At 41.9% G+C, this 20,798-nt stretch overlaps 2 protein-coding genes and 1 non-coding gene across 5 annotated transcripts in view; 1 reads left to right on the forward strand and 2 right to left on the reverse strand.

The window, feature by feature from the left end:
* Window positions 1–45: 45 nt before the first annotated feature.
* trnak-uuu (transfer RNA lysine (anticodon UUU)) lies at window positions 46–118 on the forward strand. Its single transcript has one exon. It is a non-coding gene; the product is annotated as a tRNA-Lys (tRNA).
* Window positions 119–2,745: 2,627 nt separating this feature from the next.
* Window positions 2,746–4,264, reverse strand: LOC125727605 (TP53-regulated inhibitor of apoptosis 1-like). The gene is made up of 2 exons (XM_049004451.1): window positions 3,899–4,264; window positions 2,746–3,414 (listed from the first exon to the last, which is right to left on the reverse strand). Exons 1-2 carry the CDS (start codon window positions 4,043–4,045, stop codon window positions 3,340–3,342), a joined length of 222 nt encoding a protein of 73 aa, XP_048860408.1. The 5' UTR covers window positions 4,046–4,264; the 3' UTR covers window positions 2,746–3,339.
* A 1,939-nt stretch (window positions 4,265–6,203) lies between these two features.
* The window catches only part of sgsm1a (small G protein signaling modulator 1a), a 49,453-nt gene continuing 34,858 nt past the window's right edge, over window positions 6,204–20,798 (reverse strand). For all 3 annotated transcript variants that reach the window (XM_048999453.1, XM_048999447.1, XM_048999459.1), the window contains 14 exons: window positions 17,789–17,918; window positions 16,838–16,964; window positions 16,365–16,429; window positions 15,645–15,790; window positions 14,870–14,998; window positions 14,364–14,546; window positions 14,128–14,199; window positions 11,265–12,479; window positions 10,994–11,118; window positions 10,802–10,884; window positions 10,596–10,705; window positions 10,032–10,128; window positions 9,565–9,732; window positions 6,204–9,281 (listed from right to left, as the gene is read on the reverse strand). In XM_048999453.1, coding sequence (XP_048855410.1) covers window positions 9,193–9,281; window positions 9,565–9,732; window positions 10,032–10,128; window positions 10,596–10,705; window positions 10,802–10,884; window positions 10,994–11,118; window positions 11,265–12,479; window positions 14,128–14,199; window positions 14,364–14,546; window positions 14,870–14,998; window positions 15,645–15,790; window positions 16,365–16,429; window positions 16,838–16,964; window positions 17,789–17,918 — 2,739 coding nt within the window. In that variant the 3' untranslated portion in view covers window positions 6,204–9,192. The remainder of the gene's footprint in view (window positions 9,282–9,564; window positions 9,733–10,031; window positions 10,129–10,595; window positions 10,706–10,801; window positions 10,885–10,993; window positions 11,119–11,264; window positions 12,480–14,127; window positions 14,200–14,363; window positions 14,547–14,869; window positions 14,999–15,644; window positions 15,791–16,364; window positions 16,430–16,837; window positions 16,965–17,788; window positions 17,919–20,798) is intronic.

The following is a 20,798-nucleotide window of genomic DNA, read 5'->3' on the forward strand; positions in this document are numbered from 1 at the left end:
GTATAATAATGTACCAAAGACATGGAGTACAGTAACTTTCTCAGAGCCCGGATAGCTCAGTCGGTAGAGCATCAGACTTTTAATCTGAGGGTCCAGGGTTCAAGTCCCTGTTCGGGCGGTGATCTTTTCTTTATTCAGTTGTACTTGGTTATTTATTCAGTATCTTTTTTTACTACTCAAAAACAATAATTTTTATACTTTATTACTCTGTGTAACTATCAATCTAAATATCTGTTTTACTTTTACGTGTTTATTGTAGGGTTAGCGGAACCAAGCTGTAGCGTGAAACTTGTTCCGATGTTCCGTATTATGCTATTGCGCAGAAAGAAGCGCGTTTTCCTCTATTGTTTACAGTTTTTCTCCGTTGGTTTGGCTCATTTCTTGAAACGGAAATTACATTCTTAAAACTATAAGATCATTTGGGAAAACAGTCTTACAGTTCTGCGCAACATTACAGCTCATTAGCAAAAGCTCATATCTCTCCCAAAACTGTTCACACATGCTTCAAAACTAGATTCCTTTCCCATATAAAGAGTCAGTACCATCAAAACGTCAGAGATCTTTCTCAATTGCTTTGGCTCCTTTGCATTCACTTAGTGCTTTTGCCAAAATAACCTGGATGGTTCAGCACAACACCATGGATCACCTGCAAAAGTTCATATCGCTCCCAAAACAGTTTACCCATGTGTCAAAACTAAATTCCTTTCTCATATAAGGAGTCAGTGCCCCCAAAATGCATCGTCCCTTTGGCATTGTGTGAGCACTGTAAGTCAAAATGCCTAGATGTTTTGTCACTATGGCAGAGGTCTAGCTAACAGAATACAATTATGTATAAAACTGAAAAAATAAGTATTTTACAGTAAGAGCAGCCTCCACAGTTTGACATCACACACACTGCACTCATACTGCCAAGGAAACTGTAACCATTTTTATTCAGACACATAAAGTAACTTCCACACATTAGAGTACATAAAAAGATGTATTCGGTATTCTGTACATGTATCAAAAATAAGCACAAACAAAAAACAAGAAAAAATGTATCTAGCCTTCAGTGCTGTAAATAAAGTTTCACAACTACAGTAAGACTTTCACTGGTCGCTGTCGCCACCCTCCCTCTCCTGGCCACCATCCTCATCCTCCTGGCCATCCACACGCTGCTCTGTGTCTGGTCATAGATTTTTGTCCACATCGCAGCGGATATTTTCCATTTACGGCCACTGAGTACATACCTGTTTTTCTTGCGAAAGGTATGGATGATGGGGGAGACTGTAGAATGAGGCACATCAGGCTGCACTCGACGACCTGCCTCTGCCATTGTGAGGTGATGGTTGACAACATGGTCTATAATTGTGGCCTGAATTTCATCGGGGACAGCATGGTGTCTTCATGCTCCTCGGCCTCTTCCCCCTATTCCACCATCGCACATCTTCACTCCTCCTCCTCTTCTTCTTCTTCCTCCTCCTCTTCCTCAAGCAGGAAGTTGCCCTTGTTCATTTACTTGGCGAGGTACCTCCATGTTCATACTGCAAATGGCACTAGTCCTGGCCAAGCTCTATATATACATGTGTGGCAGCATTCACAACCAAAGACAGCACCAGTCAGGTAACTAAACAAACGGTTTGGTTGGTGATCTGAGATGTGTGAAACTCCACCTTCATTAGTCAAGTTCTAATTTTACCTGACTGTCAATTACTGTCATGAATTTATCAAATGTTCCAAGAAATTCATATATGGTGTTCATGGTATTATGTTCTTGACTAATTTTGACAATTGAACAGACTATTGTGCATATGATGACTTACACGATGAAATCATGCTGACATGTTTTGGAGAGAACAACCATTAGACTGAGAATCAACTAATCAGTTTAGATCAGCAAGATCTATTTATCTGGAAAATGTGCTAAATGTGAGCTCATTGTGCTAACTGTAGGCTACTTGTACATAACCGTTTGCAAAGATGCACTGAGACATGTACTAAGACATTTGCAATTTGATGAAATCAATGAGAAATGCCATTCTGTTGTGAACAATTGCAAGGTGGTTTGGAGATTTGTCCATGTTATTTTGAGAATGTCATTTCTGTTTCAAGAAATGAGCCAAACCAATGGAGAAAAACTGTAAATCGGTTTGGTGACAGATTGATCTTTTCGTCTTGTAAAGATAAGAACGTTATTAGATAAAAGTTAAATACTTTCCGTAAGCAACCAATGGTTGTTATGTTATTTACTTTATTGTGGTTGTATTTAACTTAAATTGTATTTAACGTTAGTTAATATGCTGATTATGAGATTCGCGAACAGGTAATTCCACGCCAATTTGCAGGTCATGTTATGAATTTCCATGAAAAAAAAACTAAATGTATGTCTTTTTGTAATAAATGTGTGCAAAATCTTAAAACTGTCGACCCAATAGTTTTTCTGTGAAAAATGCTTTGAGTTAAAATGACTAATTTTTGTTCTTCTTAACTCGTGTTTAAGCTCATTAATGCTACTTGCATTAATTGGAATAAATGTAATAATCATTACGTTATGGAGACAGATTTCTGTTATAGCCTATAATATAGCCTAAAAGCAAAATATTATGTGATGAGCCACAGTAACAGTTCAGTATCTTCATGAATTCATTTTCATTTCATAGGCTAGATTTTAATAGAGCATAACATGCACCCATTTCCTATTCATCTAATTCAGCAGAGTATCATAATGTATGAAGCATGACATTTAAATGCACCCATCCTCACCAGTGGGTTTATTCAGTATATTCAATTTAATCTTTCTTTGAATTTGTTGAAAGATCATAAAATGTTTTTTACACTCATATTTTTATGTAGAAAATACAACTTTAGCTCTTTGTGCAGCTTTGAAAAAAACCTTACAGCTTACTCAAATTTTAAGTTTAATTTGTCATATACACAATCCTACACTGTACAACTGTGCATGAAGGTAAGGTATACTTTAAGATGATTTCATACCTGTTTCTCGCATGACAATTTATGCAATACAATGAGAACAATCACACAAAACAAGACAAATAAAAACAATTTAGTTGAAGCAAGTAGGATGGCTCCTCTTACCATAATCAATAAAAAATTAAAAAATACATAAAGGAATATAATTTAATATATAATTATATTATTCCATATAATTAAATAAATCCATAACCCACGTTTTTCATCTGAACTTTTAAATCCTTGTATCAGACTTTCACTTTCCCCGTAAAGAGTGATTACAGCACATCAGTCAGGTCATGTTAATTCTCATCCTGACGCCTCCATAAAGAAAAGTATATGAAGATGAGATCGAGGTGTAACATTAACGTTCAACGTTCATTATCCACATCAGCACTCCGGTTTCTCCTTGTTCGGTCCCATGAATTCCACATCAATCGGAATATCTTTATCCCTGATGGCCTTCTGCGAATATATAATTAACACGAAGGATTTTGATTATTGTTCTGTGGGCTAAAACGATACATTGCTTACATTTATTTGCCAAAGGCACATGAAAAATACTATGACGAAGAACAGTATCCCTAAAATGAGCCCGGAAAATGTTAAAAGCACCACCATACGAATATTAAAATTAACCGCTAATTTAATAACTATTGGACTAGCCTTAGATGAATGCATTCCCGATATCACAAGAGTCCAAAAGTAGAGATTAATAAGAAACAGTTTTAGGAACTATTTAGATTATAATTATTATCAATCATCATCATCATCATCATCAACATCAACATCAACATAAATAATATATTATGAAAAAAAACTTTCTCCTTTCCGGGCCATTGCGCTGTATTTGCCTGTGTCAGGGATCCGCCGGACGCCCTGAGCTTCCGGGGGCGGTGGGATGTCTGCTGTCGTTTCTGGTCATTTCCAATCGGTGGCATTTACTTACATGGACACAAAGCTGGTATTTCTTAAACATCTCCGTACAAGGATCGCCGTCCCGCTCTCCTTTCAGAAACTTCTCTGCGAACCAGCGGTTGAAGCACTGGTCGTACTCACGTTTGAGCTCCGTGCAGCCTTCCCCAACGCTATTCATCCTCCCAAGAAGTCGCTAGCCAAGCACAGCTAACATAAACTGTCACTTTATACAAACTCTCTGTGTAGCACAAGTAGGTACCCCCTAAAAAATGGCGGGGGAAAAAAAGACGGAGTAATGACTGATAATGTTTCCCCACACAATCGTGACCTTAAAAAGCCAAAAATCAAACTGCAAGTAAACGGAAGTTAAATTCGCACTGAGCGTTGTTTACAGGGGGACAGTTTTTCATGAAACACGTAGTTGAGGGGCTGAAGCGGAAGTGAGGGATTTCCGGTCATTTGAATTGGGAGAATGAATGAGCTGATTTAATAATAACAATAACAATAATAATAATGACGATCATAATAATAATTATCATTGTCTTTTTGTTATAGTGCAATTTTTGGCAGCGCAGATTTATTGATGCAGTCTGTTAACTGGTAAACGTTTCATTTGCTATAATGCGGCAAAACTTAGTTTTTGCATGGAAAAAAAACATAATCATGAATTTATAAATATCGTACAAATTTAACATGAGGCCGATTGTCTGAATAATCGTAATTAAGAGTCTGGCGGTAACCAAAACAGGAGTACAAGACCATGAGTAACCTCATTGCTCTAGGATTCACTATTATACAGGGATCCTGGAATAATGTCAGATCTGTGTGACACTTAATGGCTTAAACGAAGTACTTAAACGAAAGGGATGCTCCTTAGCAAAGTGAATATGGAAAAACAAAAATTGGAAAAATATGCAGCAGACAGAAATCAAAACTAGTAGTATCCATGCTTCCGCACAATTTCTTAAAATTTCCTTTAAAAACAAATGGCTAGGTAAACTGTATAAATGTGATTAGTAAGCATTTACTCATTAAAAATCTAATTAGATTATAATAAAATGTTATTTTTCTCATGAGCCATTATAATCATAATTAAGTATAAATGTTTTGGTTACCTATTATTTCCTTTGTGACAACAGGGGGCAGTGCTGTCCTGGGCAGTACTGGGAGGAGGCAGGAAAAGCCTATTTCCTTTCTCCTTTTCCTCTGAGCTTCCCCACACATTGTTAGGAGGATGACTGCAGTAATTTTGCTGTGAACAGGCTTTTGCTGAAGGGACAGCAAACCCATCACTCCACAAAAACCTAAAAAAACCAAACAGTCCAAGAAAAACAACTCTTAAGATGGCTTGAAGATAATCTTATGGTATGGGTATGTTAAACTGGAAAAATACAAATTATAATTAAGAATGAGGTAATGAGGAGAGATACTGATGCCGTCTGTATCTTTGGGCAAATCCTCCAGAATACACAACTAAATTCATAGGCTGTTATTAATTCATAGCATGTCCTGAATCTGCTGGTTTTCGTTCCAGGACGCGCCACGATCCAATTAGTGGCTAATAAGCTATACCATTAACGCTAGGTCATTAATACCAGTACATCCCCTCACCTGAAAGAGGAGCTTCCTGTAAACACAGAGAAACTGGGGTAGATATTTTTGAATGCTACTCCTTCATTAGGGATGATTAATGGCCTGAATGGAAATGTAATAAATGTCATCACTATATAAATATATTAAAATGATTGAGGCAGTTTGTCATGCATATGGTGTTCTGATAGATCACCTGATAGATTAACGCCCCCAGCTATATAATATTTTTTAGCTATATATTAATATATGTGGTGATTTTAGAGTGAGTACAGTTTTCTACAATCATGGGTACAGGGAGTTAGTGCATTTTATCTATGGCTTGGTGTCCCATCTGTTTCTAAAGTTAATGTAGTGATAACTAGTATACTTTCACATTTTATATTAGTATTGAACTAATCAGTGAAAATCCAGTAGATACATTGTTATGTGCTGAAATTCACAGCTTGTTAAACTGCCTTTCAAAGATGCATTGTCAGGCTTCTCCAAGGATCCCACAAAATTTCCCAAACCACTCATACCACCTAATTTCTTGTTTCTGATGTTCAGACAGATGCCTCAGCAGGAGGTGATTCCAAGGAAGGATCCTCCAAATCCAAAGACAAACTTCCAAGGATAAGTATACTCCACCCCATTGTTACTCACTGTTACTCATTTTTACTCATATGAATAATAATAATAATAATAACTAATGTTTTTGAAGCTATTTGGAAAGAGATAAATATTTCAGTCTACTGAAACAGTAATTGGAAAAATAAGAAGAATTCCATTTTATTGGGTTTTTTATAAATACATAGACCATCTAATATTTAGAATTTGTTTGCATTATACTGTTTATGACCAACCACAAAATAACAAATATATTAGCTTAGAAAAAAAGCAAATTCAAGTAAATAAATCAATAAAATATATAAATTTTTGTTGTCATTTTGCTGTAACATACAGTAATTTGCAGTCACAAAGAGTTACCATTAAATGCATTACGAGAAACATCCGCAACATAAAAACACAGATGAATTCAGGAAGTTGAAGAATAGGAATGGAGGTCCAGTTCTGTGATGTGAGAAATGTAGGGAAATGTAAGTTGTCCCCTGTACCATTAGTTAAGAGTCAGTTTTGCAGCATAATAATTGTGTGGTAAAGGGGGCAGGTGGTCTACAGTTTGCTTTATGAATACAAATGACACTTCCCCAAGGCAGCAATAGCAGTCTGCATTCAATTCTGGCAAATACATCTTTGTAAACAGTGCACAGGCATGTTCTAGCATACATTCTTATAGCACAAGTGAATGTACATTAAGTCACTAGGTGGCATAATTAATGTGAAACAATTGCAAGACTTTAAAAAAGGTCACTTTCAGAGCAGGGTGAAAGGGACCTTCGTGTGACATGTTCAAGTTAAGTTACAGCTTGTCTCTAAAACACAGTGCTGAACAAAGTTCTTTTCTACAAAAGGGCTGCAGACGTCATATTGGTTAAAGATGTAAATCTGTTACCTTAATGTTGTTGCTGTCATATCCTGAATGGGATGCTAGTGACCTTTGATCCAGGAACCACACATAAATTTCTACAGTAACGCATGCAGATGTATGAAGTTGGTTTGGATTTAAAAATGTCTCACCTGAGGAACTAAATGTATAAAAACTACCTGCAAACACCTTATATCTATCTGTCTTAATAGTTGACAGTTTACTTGTATTGGTAATCCAGGTTTTCCTTTTTTACTTTGATAATACAAAGTGTTATGTCAAACACATGTTGTTATTTAAGTTAAAATGGACTCCATCCCTATCGATCAACCTGAAACACAGGAATGGTACTGAGGGAGATCAATGAAAATAAGATACATTTTACAAGGCATGGGGGTACTTTAAATATTGACTGACAATAGAAAACGTTGAATAAGCATCACAAGATTTACATAATATACAGTGATTCACTGAAGAATAATGAAAAAATAAATAAGAGCACTGTATTATATCTTTGTATTTTGTATTCATTTTTGTCCAGAAAACCATAATTCACATATACATCATATACGTTTCTCTCTCTATATATATTACATATATCATAATATAGTTTTTTTCTTAATACACAGACACTTTTTAATTACATTTGTTAATTTCCCCTTGTTACAGTACAATACACAGACAGCAATATATAGATTTATCTTGGAACAGACACCAATGCCATAGGAGGGGAAAATAAAAATGTAATATAATACATTGGCATTAACACATTGCTGACAGCCTTTCAACAGTGTTCATGTTTCTTCCCAGAATGCAATGGACCATCTTGCTTCCAGTCACACAGGTTCGCAGATATGCAGGCAGGCTCACCAAAATAAAAGCATCATACAAAGACGATACTACACCAATGCTAGTTTTGAGGGAAGGTAATTATACCTTATAACAAAAGCCTCAATGGTGTGTGAACAATAACAGAATGCACTGTACAATCGTACAATTATTCAAATAAAGCTGACTTTACTAAAATTAGCTCATTTACATTTTTGCATGATTTTAGGAAAACCTTTGTACTGTCAGTTGAAATTGTTACTGGATCAATTCAAAATTCCTCATCCAGACATATTTCCATGAAAAAAGGTTTTAAGCCGTTTTTCAGTCAGAAGCACTGAATGATAAAAGTGGATTTTGCAATTTGCCTCTTTTTTAAAATCTGACATACTGAAGGCATTCTGATATTTTAATGATTAAAGATATGTGTGTATCTGTTAGTCATGAGGCCAAAAGTCAGTCCTAAAGGCCCTTGGAAAACATACTGGCAAGCAAGCTGGACCTGAACCATGTTAAAATGTGAGAACGTTGATTGTCAGGACAGTACAATAAATTTCATACATTATTTCCAGGATATCTCTTCACAAAAGTAACAGATAATTTTCTGGTGATATCGTGTGTTTATGTAATGGACATGACTTTCAGAAAGTTTGATGTCACTGAAAAACTACTAATTTCTGTTGTGAAACATGCCAGATAGAGAACTTTGTATAAATGCACCTGAGTGCTGCCTAAATGGCCTTTTCTTCTTTTGAGCTAATGACTCACAACCTGTTCTTACTCCAACTGACTTGACTTCTGTTTCGCCCTCCTGCTGACTAACAAACTGAGTCATTATAATTGCGCCAATACGAAGCACCTCGACAATCGAATACGGAAATGTTCCGGAAATATTGTGGCTGAGATTTGTAATGTTTTCTCGCTCTTAATTTGCAAACTCAGCCGGAAAGACGATCTCCAGCCGCTCTCTAAGAGAACAGTCCAGAAAGCGAGCTTAAGTTCTAGGAGGAGATAGCTCAGCCTGTCCATAACACTGAAGTGGTCTTTGATGGTCAGAACCGAATGCTGCATGTTGATATCACTTCTATAGTGACTTTTGACCTGAAAACCTGATCTATCTTATGAAGACACCATCAGTCAAATTGCTTCTACTTATTAAGGTTTTACAGAGGTGACATCAGACTATCCTCCGGGGCCATGTGCCTCTTATAGGCCAGAATACACATTGAGTTTCCATACCTGAACTGTTACCTGTTACAGTAGGCTATATTACACACATACTGGCAGATGCAGGAGAATGCTGAATGGCAAAAGGCAATGATACACGGTTTTGCACGGTGACAGACGGCATACGAGACTCCAGGTCAGACGCGGCTGAGACAAGCAGCAAACTGGGAAGCCTGTTCAGGGGAACTGACAGGAAGTGGGGTCACGTGGGGTCACTTGTTCTCAATGAGCGTCTGCACCTTGCACACCAGGTCGCGAGCCAGAGTCAGTATCTGCTGGATGTTGTGATGCTCCGCCATCTCTGTAAGAATGAGGCATATGACCAGAAATAACACATTCATTCATTGCTTCATTCTAACAATAACAACAGTGTAATCGTCTCAGACTGTTCCTCTCACACTCAGAGTGCTACAAGTCATTTCTGAGTAACAGCAGACCTTCAACTGCAGCATCAGGGGGCGATATAGCAGCCATTTTGTGGCAGTGAAATAAGCACATAACAGTTTCCTGCTTCTCTCTGAGCCTTATCTCTTTCAGCAGCTGTCTGACTGCGGCTCTCAGGTGAAACCACAGAAGTTGCTCACCATTGAAGAACTTGATGATGTCCGTGAAGTCCATGTTGTTTTCCAGTATGATGTCCCTGTAGAGCTCCACCAGAGCGAGAGCAATGAACAAGACAAAGTGACTTGAGGAGGTGTACTTAGCGGCCCAGATGGTCTCCCACACGGCGAACACGTCGTCGTACACCAGCTCTGGAGGGGTGTGGAGAGCAAAGGGAATGGAGGTCAGTGGCAAGAGCTGGCAAGACCCACACTCAGCTTCACTTCACATCACAGGGAGAAATGCAAATGTTCAAAGAACAGAAAATTATGCAAAGATGGAGAAGTGGAGCAGCAGCAACCTCCCCAACAACCTTTGCTTTCATGGAACAGATTTTTTTAATACTGAATTTTTGTAGCTGTTTGATGTATTAAATTAAAAGACTACCTTCAAAGAACAGGCACTTGCATTCGAGCACTGCTCTTAGTGGATCCTGGCAGAAGGTTATTACCTCGTTTAAAGTCCAACAGAAACCATCGGTAGCAGAAGTAGAAGTGGGTGTAGTCTCCATTTTGGTGCATCAACTCAAACAACTCAGAGTCCAGGATCTAGGGGAGGGAGAAGTGGAGAGAGAAGGTAATGGAGAAGCTTCTATCCAAAATGAAACACATTTACGCACACGCACACACACACACGCACACACACACACACACTGCAAATTTTACTTTTGTCCAGCACTTTTCTTCACCATCTGCTCTACAGCTTCTGGGAGAAAATTATAGCAACACTATCTGAATTAAACATTTTTATGTTTCATGGCAATATGGTTAAACTATCACTCCAGAGTTCCTGCAGTCTTATTGTGTTCTAGTTGCATTCTAATTTAATAACAGAAGAGGTATAAACTGGCATAATGTAGGTGAAGAGCCCGCAATAACAAGTGAGTTTACACAGTGCATCGTTTCCCCCAAGTTCAAAATACCCTCAAGTTTTATCCTCAAAAACATGCAAGGGGTGGTTAAGCTCTCTGTTGATCTCCTGAGGAGTCACTGCTTCCAGATTAGGGACGTTTTACCTGGATGAGAGACCGCATGTTAGCAAAGTGGGTGTCCATGGCACCCCCATGAGGGAAGTTCTGGTTCATCCTCTTCATGAGCTCTGTGAAGCAGCTGAAAGCCATGGCCTCTATGTCAAGGCAGGGAGAGACAGAGAGGGTGAGTCAGTCAGACTTCTTGGTTACAGTGATAGTTTTCTCAACTCATGGAAAAAACACAGACTCACCGTCATCCAGGATGACGAGGAGGGGTGCCAGCAAGTCACACATACCCTGGACATAGCCGATCTCCAGGTGCTGCCAAACGTAGCTGTGAAGATAAGGACATGCTGAAGTTACATCTACTAAAAAGCTCCCGAGAAGGAATTAATAAGGGCTTTCTCTGCATGTGGATGTGCATTGACAACTCTGATGGGCACCTGCACATGATGTTACGGAGCTTCTCCAGGTTGGCGGGAGTGAAGTACCAGAAGTTCCTGTCGCAACGCTGGACGTCCTTCTCGATTCGGTGAAGGTTGATGGTGTACATGTCTAGTAGCTCTTGCTATAATAATCAACAATAATAAGACATGGGAATGAAATAACACGTTAGTCATAAGTGATTGAAGCCACTCTCTTATCATCCCTTTAGCTAATGCTCAGTGCCCCATGTGTTAATCTCACATGTTCCAGACGGCAGCAGGATCTTACGGAGTAGGTGGTTCCAATGGAGGAGACAGGTGATGCAGCTTCATTTTTCACTTCCCCGCCAACGGCCAGGGAATCAAACTGGGGGAAGAGACTTTCCATCTCGGGCTCGGACAGGGCTGACCCACTCCCCTCTGGGCTGGCCTTCCCCACGTCATCTTCCAGCCGCAGTTCCAGTACCGGCAACCCTGCCGGACCCAATTCCGCATCCTCCAATTCTGGGCTCGCCCCCACGCTGTCTGCTAGGGCTGACAGCGAGTCTCCCGTGCTCTCGGAGGGGGCCTTCCTGTCCCACGGGCTCATGGACACTTTGGCAACCAGAGGTATCTCCTCCATTTCAATCGCAGAAGGAGACTCATCAGAGTCTGTAGTGAGCAGGACCTCCTCAGTCCTTACAGAACTTGGAATTTCAGTAGCTGTCAACAATTTGGACCCAGTTTCAAACATCTTAGGCATGTTAATATCCGTGAACTTCATTCCATTTTCCTTCTTCTGCTGAACCTTGATCTCTTCGGATTCAGTGGGTTTCCCCTCTTTCATTTCTTCACCTTTGGCTTCTTCTTTAGCATTATGGTGGCCGTCAGTTGCTTCTGAACCTTGGGCTGGTGCTTCTCGCGCACCTGGCTCCTTCAGTTCTCCACCCACAGCCCCCCATGCTTCAGGACACTTGGACACCAGCTTCGTTTCAGGGGTTTCTGCCTTTACAGTTTCTGAAGCACTGCTGGCTTGTGTTGCTGGAATCTCTGCTTCCTTGGTCTCTAGACTCACATCGCCCCCTGTCTGTTGAGTCTTGCACTCCATCATCTCCCCAACACTGATGACCTCTTTATCTACAGCCATGGCTTCCTGTCTTTCATTGCCTTTGGCTCCTTCCTTGGCAACTGATCCCTTTTCAGGAGGGACCTGAAGCTTGGTGTCTACACTGGCAGCAGGAATGGGCTCAGCTTGCTGCTCTGCCTTGACTGGGCTTGGCTGAGGAAGTTGTGGCTGGAGAGAGGCACCTTTAGCTGCCGGATCGGGCGCACTGCTGTCTTCAGTGCTCAGTGAGCGGTCCGAGAGGCCGGAAGTGATGGAGAAGTTGCGGGAGGAGGGGTGTCCCGAATCGGGGGAGCTAGTACCATTTGGCAGGGCACCGTTGGGGATTTTGGGAACCTGCTTGGTCTCGTCACCCTTGGGTTCCATCTCTATCTGATCTACTTCCTCCACTGACTCAAACACCTGCAGCAACAAACCGGAGAAAAACAGCATGACAGAGGAGAGAATGAGGGACGGCAGAGAAGACCAGCGTAGCTGGGAGAGAGGAATGGTCTCACTGATGATATTTCAGGAACAAGCTCATAAATGCAAAAATGAGAAATATGTAACGTAAGTATACCGTAACATTCAAGCAAAAAAAATCCGTGATATTGAGTTTGAAGTAGGAGGCACAGCAGCCCAGTAGAAGGCGCTGTGGCTCACAGTTTCAGGGTTTGGAATTTGATTCTTGGGCTCTCCCAAAAACATGCAGTTAGCTGAACTGGCGTTTCTAAATTTCCCATAATGTGTGTAAGTGTGAGTTCATCTGCCCCATTCCCCTTGCTTCCTGGGACAGTCTCCAGGCTGACTGTGACCCTGTCTTGGTTTAGCGGTTCTGGAAAATGGTTTGGTTAAGTATAAGCACACTGTAGACCTATAGTTTCACCTTGTAACCCTAAAATCATCCATTTCTGCAGGCATGCTTTCAATGAAATAAGCCAGAAGACAGACTTAAGGCAGCCACTGGTGAGCAGCACATTTAATCAGGGTCCACATGACACAAGTGGTACAGAGAATTAGGACAGAGATTCTCATAGACTGCAAGCTGAAGGTTATTTGGATGACAGGACTGTTAATTACCGTTTACATTCCTGTGTGTATCTTAAAACATTTTTAGTGTAATTCAAATTAAGTTTATAATTAAGGAATATAAACATTACTACACTGACAGATTGAAATTACAGACAGAAATCTTAATAGTTATACCTGCCATTACCTAAAATACAGCTTAATAAATATAGAGGTTAAAACGTTATTTTAAAATAATTACATGAATAGAGCAGCAGGTTGACTAACTGGGCGTGAGATCAAGAATCCAATTATTGTCACCTCGTAAAAGGTACTGAAACAGTTATGTAAACAGATGGCAATAAGGGGCTAATCGTGTATGAGTGCGCACTGCATTAAGTCATGCTGAGTTCAAAACAGATACAAATTATGCGATGATACCACAGAATGACACATAACCAGAATGGAAACGTGAGAAAAAAAGAACACATGCAGGTCTAAGGTCCCAAAATAAAGCTTAACAGACATGGCTAGGTACGCCTAATGAGCACAGAGTTTCCAGAATAGATCAGTGAAAGACTGAGGCAAGGTCGGCACTCGCGATTGGTCAGGCAAAGTCAGGTGATAAGGCCATTTGTTCATTTTACATGTGTTGTTTTAGCACCCATTTAAGATTGGGTTCTAGGTCTCTCTAAACTCCACAGAAAATACCAAAGCCCTGATGCCTGTACTTGTACCCAGTTTTGGCCTTTTCCACAAGCCTGTTTTACCTTCATGTGTGCTTCCCCTATACCAAAGGCAGAATAGATGCCTTTCCATTTGGGTTTGTTAAACCCCATCTTCACTTCCTGTGTCACGTGATGACTTTTGCCAGGGGAGGAACAAATGTGTAGTCGGTGAAACTGCAAGTGGTGCAGGTGGGCTTTGGAAAGGCCAGTGTTGCCTCAGCAGACAGTGAAACGTGCCGGAAGCGGAAATATACAGCGTATGCAGCACTTTGTGCGGCTGCGGCGATTCGTGCGGCGTGGACACAGCTGGATGTATGCGCGTGTGTGCACAGTACCTGTGTGCTGCTGCTGGAGTCACTCTGCAGTCGTGCATGGCTCTGTCTGCCTGAGCTGCAGCTCTGGGTGGACTGGAGTGCAGATAGGGGTGTGGGGAGGGATGTGGGTAGGATGAGGTCACCGGGAAACAGGACGCACCCCAGGGTAGGGTCACGGGGGAGAGAAAACACGGTTTGCGAAAAACAGCAGCTATGGTTAAGTCGGGTTGCGATGGCGGGATGACACGCTTGGCTACCTCGTTGCTGACAGTGGAGTCGCGGTGCATCATGCGCTGGACGCCGCTGTCCACGCTGGCCCCGGACGAGCACTTGGCCAGGGCGGCTGCATGCTGTTCTTTTTCCCGCTGCCGCACGATGGCCTCGCAGCCCAGCCACTCGCTCATGGTCTGTTCATAACAGGCCCGCACCTGGTCGTCCACCTGCCACACCGGGGGGAGAGAGCACCGCTCAGGAGAGCGGCCAAACACGCTCATGTGGAATCATTTACATTCCCCTAATCATTGTCAATTTCAGGAGCGTCTTATTAGGGTGACGGTGAACATCAACAGAATGCAGTCAGCTACAAGCCAGCGGCAACTTCCCAGGAAAATTCCAGTTTAAGGTCCATTTTTTTTCCAGCGGAAGAGCATTCTATAAAATCTCCATTTGAAACCTGAGGTGGTTTACGGTTCTGATTTAGCTGGACTGCCGGGGATCGTTCCCTGAAGAGCTTATCCGTTCACAGGTCATTCGCCAAACACACCTCTTTCCTCTCGGCCTCTGACATCCCAAACTGGTAGTGTCCCAGCAGAAATGGCCAGACCTCTCTGCGCAGTGAGGGGTCCACCCCCCCGAAGTACACCAGCCTCAGCAGCTCCTGCTCCTCATAAGCCTGACGAACAACCGGAAACCGAGGTTTTAAGGCATGACACGCACAGGAACATGCCTCATGACCCGGGCAGCACCAGCCGACACGATGAGGTGATGCAGGGGTGAAGAATGTAGCCCCAGTCCAAGGCCCAGGAGGATCTAGACTAACTTGTCCTGTTTCTGAAGGTTTTTGTCTGTAGAAAACTTTCATCTTAATCAGAATCTACTCTTAGCCCATAGCTACATTGTGTAGTTTCATCTGGACTATAACTAATCATAATCATGATCAGGCTTATGAAATATTCTTGCATTCACATAATTTTGCCAAATATGCTAAATAAACTAAATGGGCATCTAAGGCACCGCATGGAAAAATAGATTATAATCAGAAAATTATTTAACACAGAACAAAATTCAGCAAAAACAAAAATGCCCGGAGTGGAGAGATCGTCACCAGTTGCGATAATTTACCGTGTCTGTTGCTGGCAGCCTGTAAGCACCTTAGTCACGGCCGCATATGGCTGCGTGACTGAGAGTGTGAGGGGCGCAGTTCAATGAGTGCGATAAACAGCACCGCCGGTTTGCGTGAGGCTCTGGCATCCAGTGTGTGTGTGTGTGTGTGTGTGTGTGTGTGTGTGTGTGTGTGTGTGTGTGTGGGGGCAACTCACGGTGCAGTCATTCAGGAAGCTGCGCCACACCTCCACAGAGAGACCCCCGCGGGCGTCGCAAGGCACGTCGGGATCCACGATGGTGTGGTTCACCAGGGCGGACAGGTGGGTGCGCACCGTGGAGAGGTGGCGGCAGTATGCCAGCCCTGCAAGCCGGGATCGAGAGCGATTAGAGGCTCCTACATAAGGCGTTTCACTTAGACCACTGCCGTAGTTAGCATCAGTGAGATTCCGCTACACATCATTAAATGCAGCCTTTCAAGTCTAGCATTAGCATATGCATACGGGTATTTATTGCCGAACAAGAGAATCTTAAATTGTTAAGGCTGGTATTGGTAAACAGCTGCAAATAGGAATATGTTCAGAAAGAGCTCCTTTGCAGAAAATCAGACATGAATGGAATCCAAGGCAGCTTCTCTTGCTCGCTGGCTGCTCACTCACAGAATTAACTTCGACTTGTGAGTTTTAATGTCTTCAAGGGTTTTCAGATTTGAAAATTTAAATGGTCACTTCGCCATCACTTTGGTACGAATCAATGCTGGTCGTTGAAGAAAAATGATCAGCTGGGTTCATAAGTCATCAAAAAAATAATCAAAAAGTTAATACTGGATCAAAGTAAAAAATGCTAATCATATACCCTAGGTTGGCTATTTACTAAATGACATCACAATGGGCTTCAAGATGACGTTTGAGTAACTGAGTGGAGAGATGGGTACATACAGCCATAGAAGGCCCGGGAGATGATCTGATACTTCATGTTGTCACAGAGCAGCTTCAGGGGGGCCCTGCGGAGGTGAACCCACAGACCACAGCTCTGATCAGAGGACCAATCAGGTAGCCTGTTGGTTATGGCCAAGGATCAGTTGTCCCAGGGGGCTCAATCATAGCACCCTTCAGCAGTGCACTTGAATTTATCCAGTAATCTATCCAGTATTTCAATAGGCAGCATTGTAAGTCACAATTATAAAAATACATGGCTTAGTGTCTCTCAGTTATTCATATGCTTTGAATTTAGTTTATTCCAATTAAGCGGTTCATGGAACATCAAGCAAATCTTGCAAGTGAGGCTGAAGTTCTCCACGTGATAATCTAATGACCGGATCCCATCTGCATTACAGCGGGTGACATAGCGCTTCAGTAACTGTATAATGTGACCCTCTGTCAGCAGATGGAAGTTCCTGGGGCCTCCTCACCTCTCCTGGTTGCAGCCATTGGGGGGGCCCCCATCCGACGAGCCACTCTGGGAGCAGGAGGAGCAGGAGGACTTCCTGGGGGTCGGGTGCCACATACTTGCCCCCTGGTCCATCAGGTCTGGGGTTACTGAGGCACAGGAAACACCACCGTTATCCTGCTGCTTACGAGAGCCAACATCCCAAGACCTGGCAGGGACTACAAAGGGCCAACGTGCCAGAAGGATTTGATCGTCGTGGAATCTGAGGTCAATCACTAGCTGTGAACCAGAGCTGGATTACACAGATTTGGACCAAATTAAACACCACATGCAGAGACCCAAACACACACTGTAAAGCTGAAGTAAATCCTTCAGAAGTAAACAAGGCTGCTCAGGACACATAAATATGAAATGAAAAATCACAGAAGATGAAAGGAAAGGTGTAGCCAGATGTCTTTCTGTCAAGCTAATTGTTCACCCATGTATCCCTCTTTTCCTGATTACCCACAACACCACTGGCTTAAGACACGCCCAAAAAGGGGGAAGGCAGGGCTTTCTGGGTGGGGAGCATCTGAGGCAGAATTGGCCAGGAGAAACACGAGGGTCAGAGCTTTACAACGGTGTGAATTCGGGTCTTGGAGGGGTCCAGGGCAGCTGCAGGAGTGCTTGGGGACCACCAAGGTCCTGGATCTCCGAGAGGGGCTTCTCCACACGTGCAAGGAGAGGGAGCGGGGCAGGGGGAGAGCAAGGGGGCAACTGGGAGCAACGGTCACTGGAACAAACAACGATGAACACAAAGAATGAAGACATATGATGAACAGAAGAACAATGCTACAAACAAACGACGATAAATGAAAATATGTATCGGACCAACGAACAACTCAGCAAGCGGACAGATGGAAGGGGGAGAAACTACAAATAAAAATCAAATGTGTCATATCCTTAAAAGGGAAGGCAGTGCACAGTCACTTACCAAACTCTGATTGGCTACCAGGGAACAAGATGCGGAAGACATAGTCTGTTGCCTCATCCTCCTCTTTGTCGGAGGTGGACTCCGATGAACTCTGCAGACATCTCTTACGCAGTTTCGGGAAAACCTTTCCCTGGGAAAAAAAAAGTTAGTGGCTTATCCAGCAACAATGGGGACCTACATCTTCTACAATGTCAGGAAGAAAATCCATCCTTCCTCTATCAGCTTATCCAGTGAGTCATGGGTCACGAGATAATAAGCACACAAATTTACACAAAGAAAATATCCGGAGTAAAGTGTTCCACCTGCAGAAGCCAGTGGCTGTGCTTTCCCTATGATAAAAATGGAACAAGTGGAAGATTGTGCTTGTGATTATGTACAAAGGGTGAGAGGGGCCATTCAAATAGAGCAATCAGGGCAATGTTTTTCAGCAACAGTGGAATTTACTACATGCTACTTACTATGTAATAATCAGAGTCACGGTTCATCGTGTGCATATTAATATGAGCACCATGTGAGCAGTGGGCTTTAACCACAAAAACAGACTTCATCCCACCCTGGTGGCAAACCTGCAGGTTTAATGCCTTGGGGGCTGAATTAAGAAGCGACCATATTACTCTGCCTTCAGTATCGAATTATGCACCTGCTGCTTCCCCCGCGATGAACGGCACAGCCCTTCCATCAGACCGCATGCAGAACTCTCAAAGCACACATAGCAGGCGGGGTCAAACAGCATTTACACCTTGACTCGCAGCCAATCACGACCATTCATACTGTTGCCAGGAGACGCAGATTCGCGACGCAGCTCATTTCAGTGGCTCGGTGTGGAAACACACGTCGCGCAGAACAAAGAACGCCTGGTTTAGCTCGTGTCGCTTCTGCCGTGGAGTTTAACTTGGGAGGACCTGCAGAACCAGAATAAGCGGAGAACTGTTTTCGAAGTAGCATATCTATTCATTTATGTTTGTGCCTCCTCTGGTTAAGTTGTAAACTGGAGATTAAGGTTAAGTCTACATCTTCTAGTTCTTAAGTAACTGTTTTGATATGATTATTATTTTAAACATATATTTTATCCTATGCTGGCTAAGCCCCTGATTTATTTCTCATCCTGCATCCAGACTCCTGCCCCCTTTGTGCCCCTGTATTAGATAAGAGGTTTGAAGATGGATGGATTAATGGATGGATGGATGGTCAATATAAATTGTGCATTTTGTTCACTGTATCTAGTCACTGGATTGACTTTTGGTGTTTCATGCATAAGAGCCCTTAGTATACCCATACAGGAAAACTGAGGAACAAAAATTGTTACAAAGTGTAACTAAACAACCAAAAGCATAAAGCACAAACCACACTAGTGCTCCAATGGTCTCCCGTTTCAATGGCTCCTGCATTTTTTATTTACAGTGGTACCTTGACCCACGATCAGTCCTGTTCAAGAACAAATCGGGTTACGGACCAGATGTTTGAAAATTTTTTGTGCCAGTTTGCGAACTGTGTTTCAGGCTGCGAGCACACAAACATCCCCCAAAGGCGCCCCGAAGAGTCACCCGAAACACGAAGAAGTGTACATTATGCACAAAAACAGTTGTGGAATGTATAAAAAACTTGTTGTAGATGTATGTCTTTACTATATCTTTTCAGAGGTCGAATACCTGAAAAACGAAAAAAAATAGAAAGAGACAGAATGTTCTGTTACAGCGGTACCTTTCAGTGATTGATATACATGTTTGTGATGGTTTTTAACAGTCACATATCTATACATAAAATGACAGTACTTCATTAATAACATACATTATTAAGTAACTCCTGTGTAAGTGTTATATTCTCCATTCACACACAGTGGCAACTGCGTGTTTGTTTACAGCACAAACTAAGAAGTTCATCGCCATATAACATGTGGCATCACGAAATGTACATAAAAATATTAGGCATATGAAAATATTGTACAGTATAATAAAAAAATCACATTTTCGAAATTACTGTATTGTTTTTGACTGTTACTCAGTCTTTTAATCTAATTGTTCAGTTTTTTTGTGGGAAGTTCTGTGGTTCTTTTCCGCGTTTTGGCATCTTCTGAACAACCAGCTTGCCAACAAGCGTACAAGTATGCTCAGGGGTGTATTGGTCCGGTTTCCGTAAACATATATTCACTCTTTCCCTTTGTTGTTTTAATTTAAGTCTATGTTCTTGGTCACAAAAAAACATTTTTAAAAAATTATTCTGTGTTTCTGAGGTTTGAACAAATTATTTGTATTTACCTTATTTTAAATGGGAAAAATCGATTCAGGTCACAAACTTTTTGGTTCACTAACTGAGTCCTCGAACGAATTAAGTTTGTGAGCCGAAATATGACTGTATTTCTATTTCCTAAAGCAGTGACTCTGTTCTTGGGTATAACAGCAATCCTCTCTAGGGATGCAAATTGTAAAGTGACCTGTTATTAAATCTGAAGCTTGTTTCTGCCCCTACTTCTCGACACAAACTATTACACCCTCAGTAGGTGATTCACTGCCCCCTATTCCAGGAGATCCCTGTGGCTCACTTTGATTCTTTTTTTATTATTTTTATTCTCTCCTGGCAGGAAAATTGGTTTAATCTCGAGGAGTGAGAGAAGTGGCCAGGAGCCTTTGCTAATGTTGGCTCCATGAGGCATCCACAAGTGCCGGCAGAGACGAGGAAGTCTGGTCCTATTCTTCCAAAAGGTGTTTTTGCAAGTGATATCAAAAGCTATTACATTTTTATCAGGGGTGAGGGCAACCGCATGCAAATCGACTGTAATGAGGTCTCCGTTCCTGCTCCATTGCCTGCTCTACTCTTGCATTCTTCACTCAAGAATGGGCAGGCGCGTCCTGCAACTAAACATTAAAGGCTTTGTTGAAATAGGAAAAAGTTGGATTGCTTTAATAAAACAACCAGGAAAAAAAGCACAACTGTGAGAAGCAAATATACATAATAGATGTGTGTCTGGTTAATGGATGTTGGGGGTTGCAGGGACCATTGAAATAAAAGCACT

Source organism: Brienomyrus brachyistius, chromosome 2, assembly GCF_023856365.1.
Source record: "Brienomyrus brachyistius isolate T26 chromosome 2, BBRACH_0.4, whole genome shotgun sequence".
Taxonomy (NCBI): domain Eukaryota; kingdom Metazoa; phylum Chordata; class Actinopteri; order Osteoglossiformes; family Mormyridae; genus Brienomyrus; species Brienomyrus brachyistius.

Bases quoted from the DNA above. Each gene is read 5' to 3' on its own strand.
- LOC125727605 (XM_049004451.1), bottom strand. From the start codon at position 4,045: ATGAATAGCGTTGGGGAAGGCTGCACGGAGCTCAAACGTGAGTACGAC. The intron at 3,415-3,898 runs GTAAGTAAATGC...ATATATTCGCAG, and splicing joins AATACCAGCTTTGTGTCCAT to AAGGCCATCAGGGATAAAGA.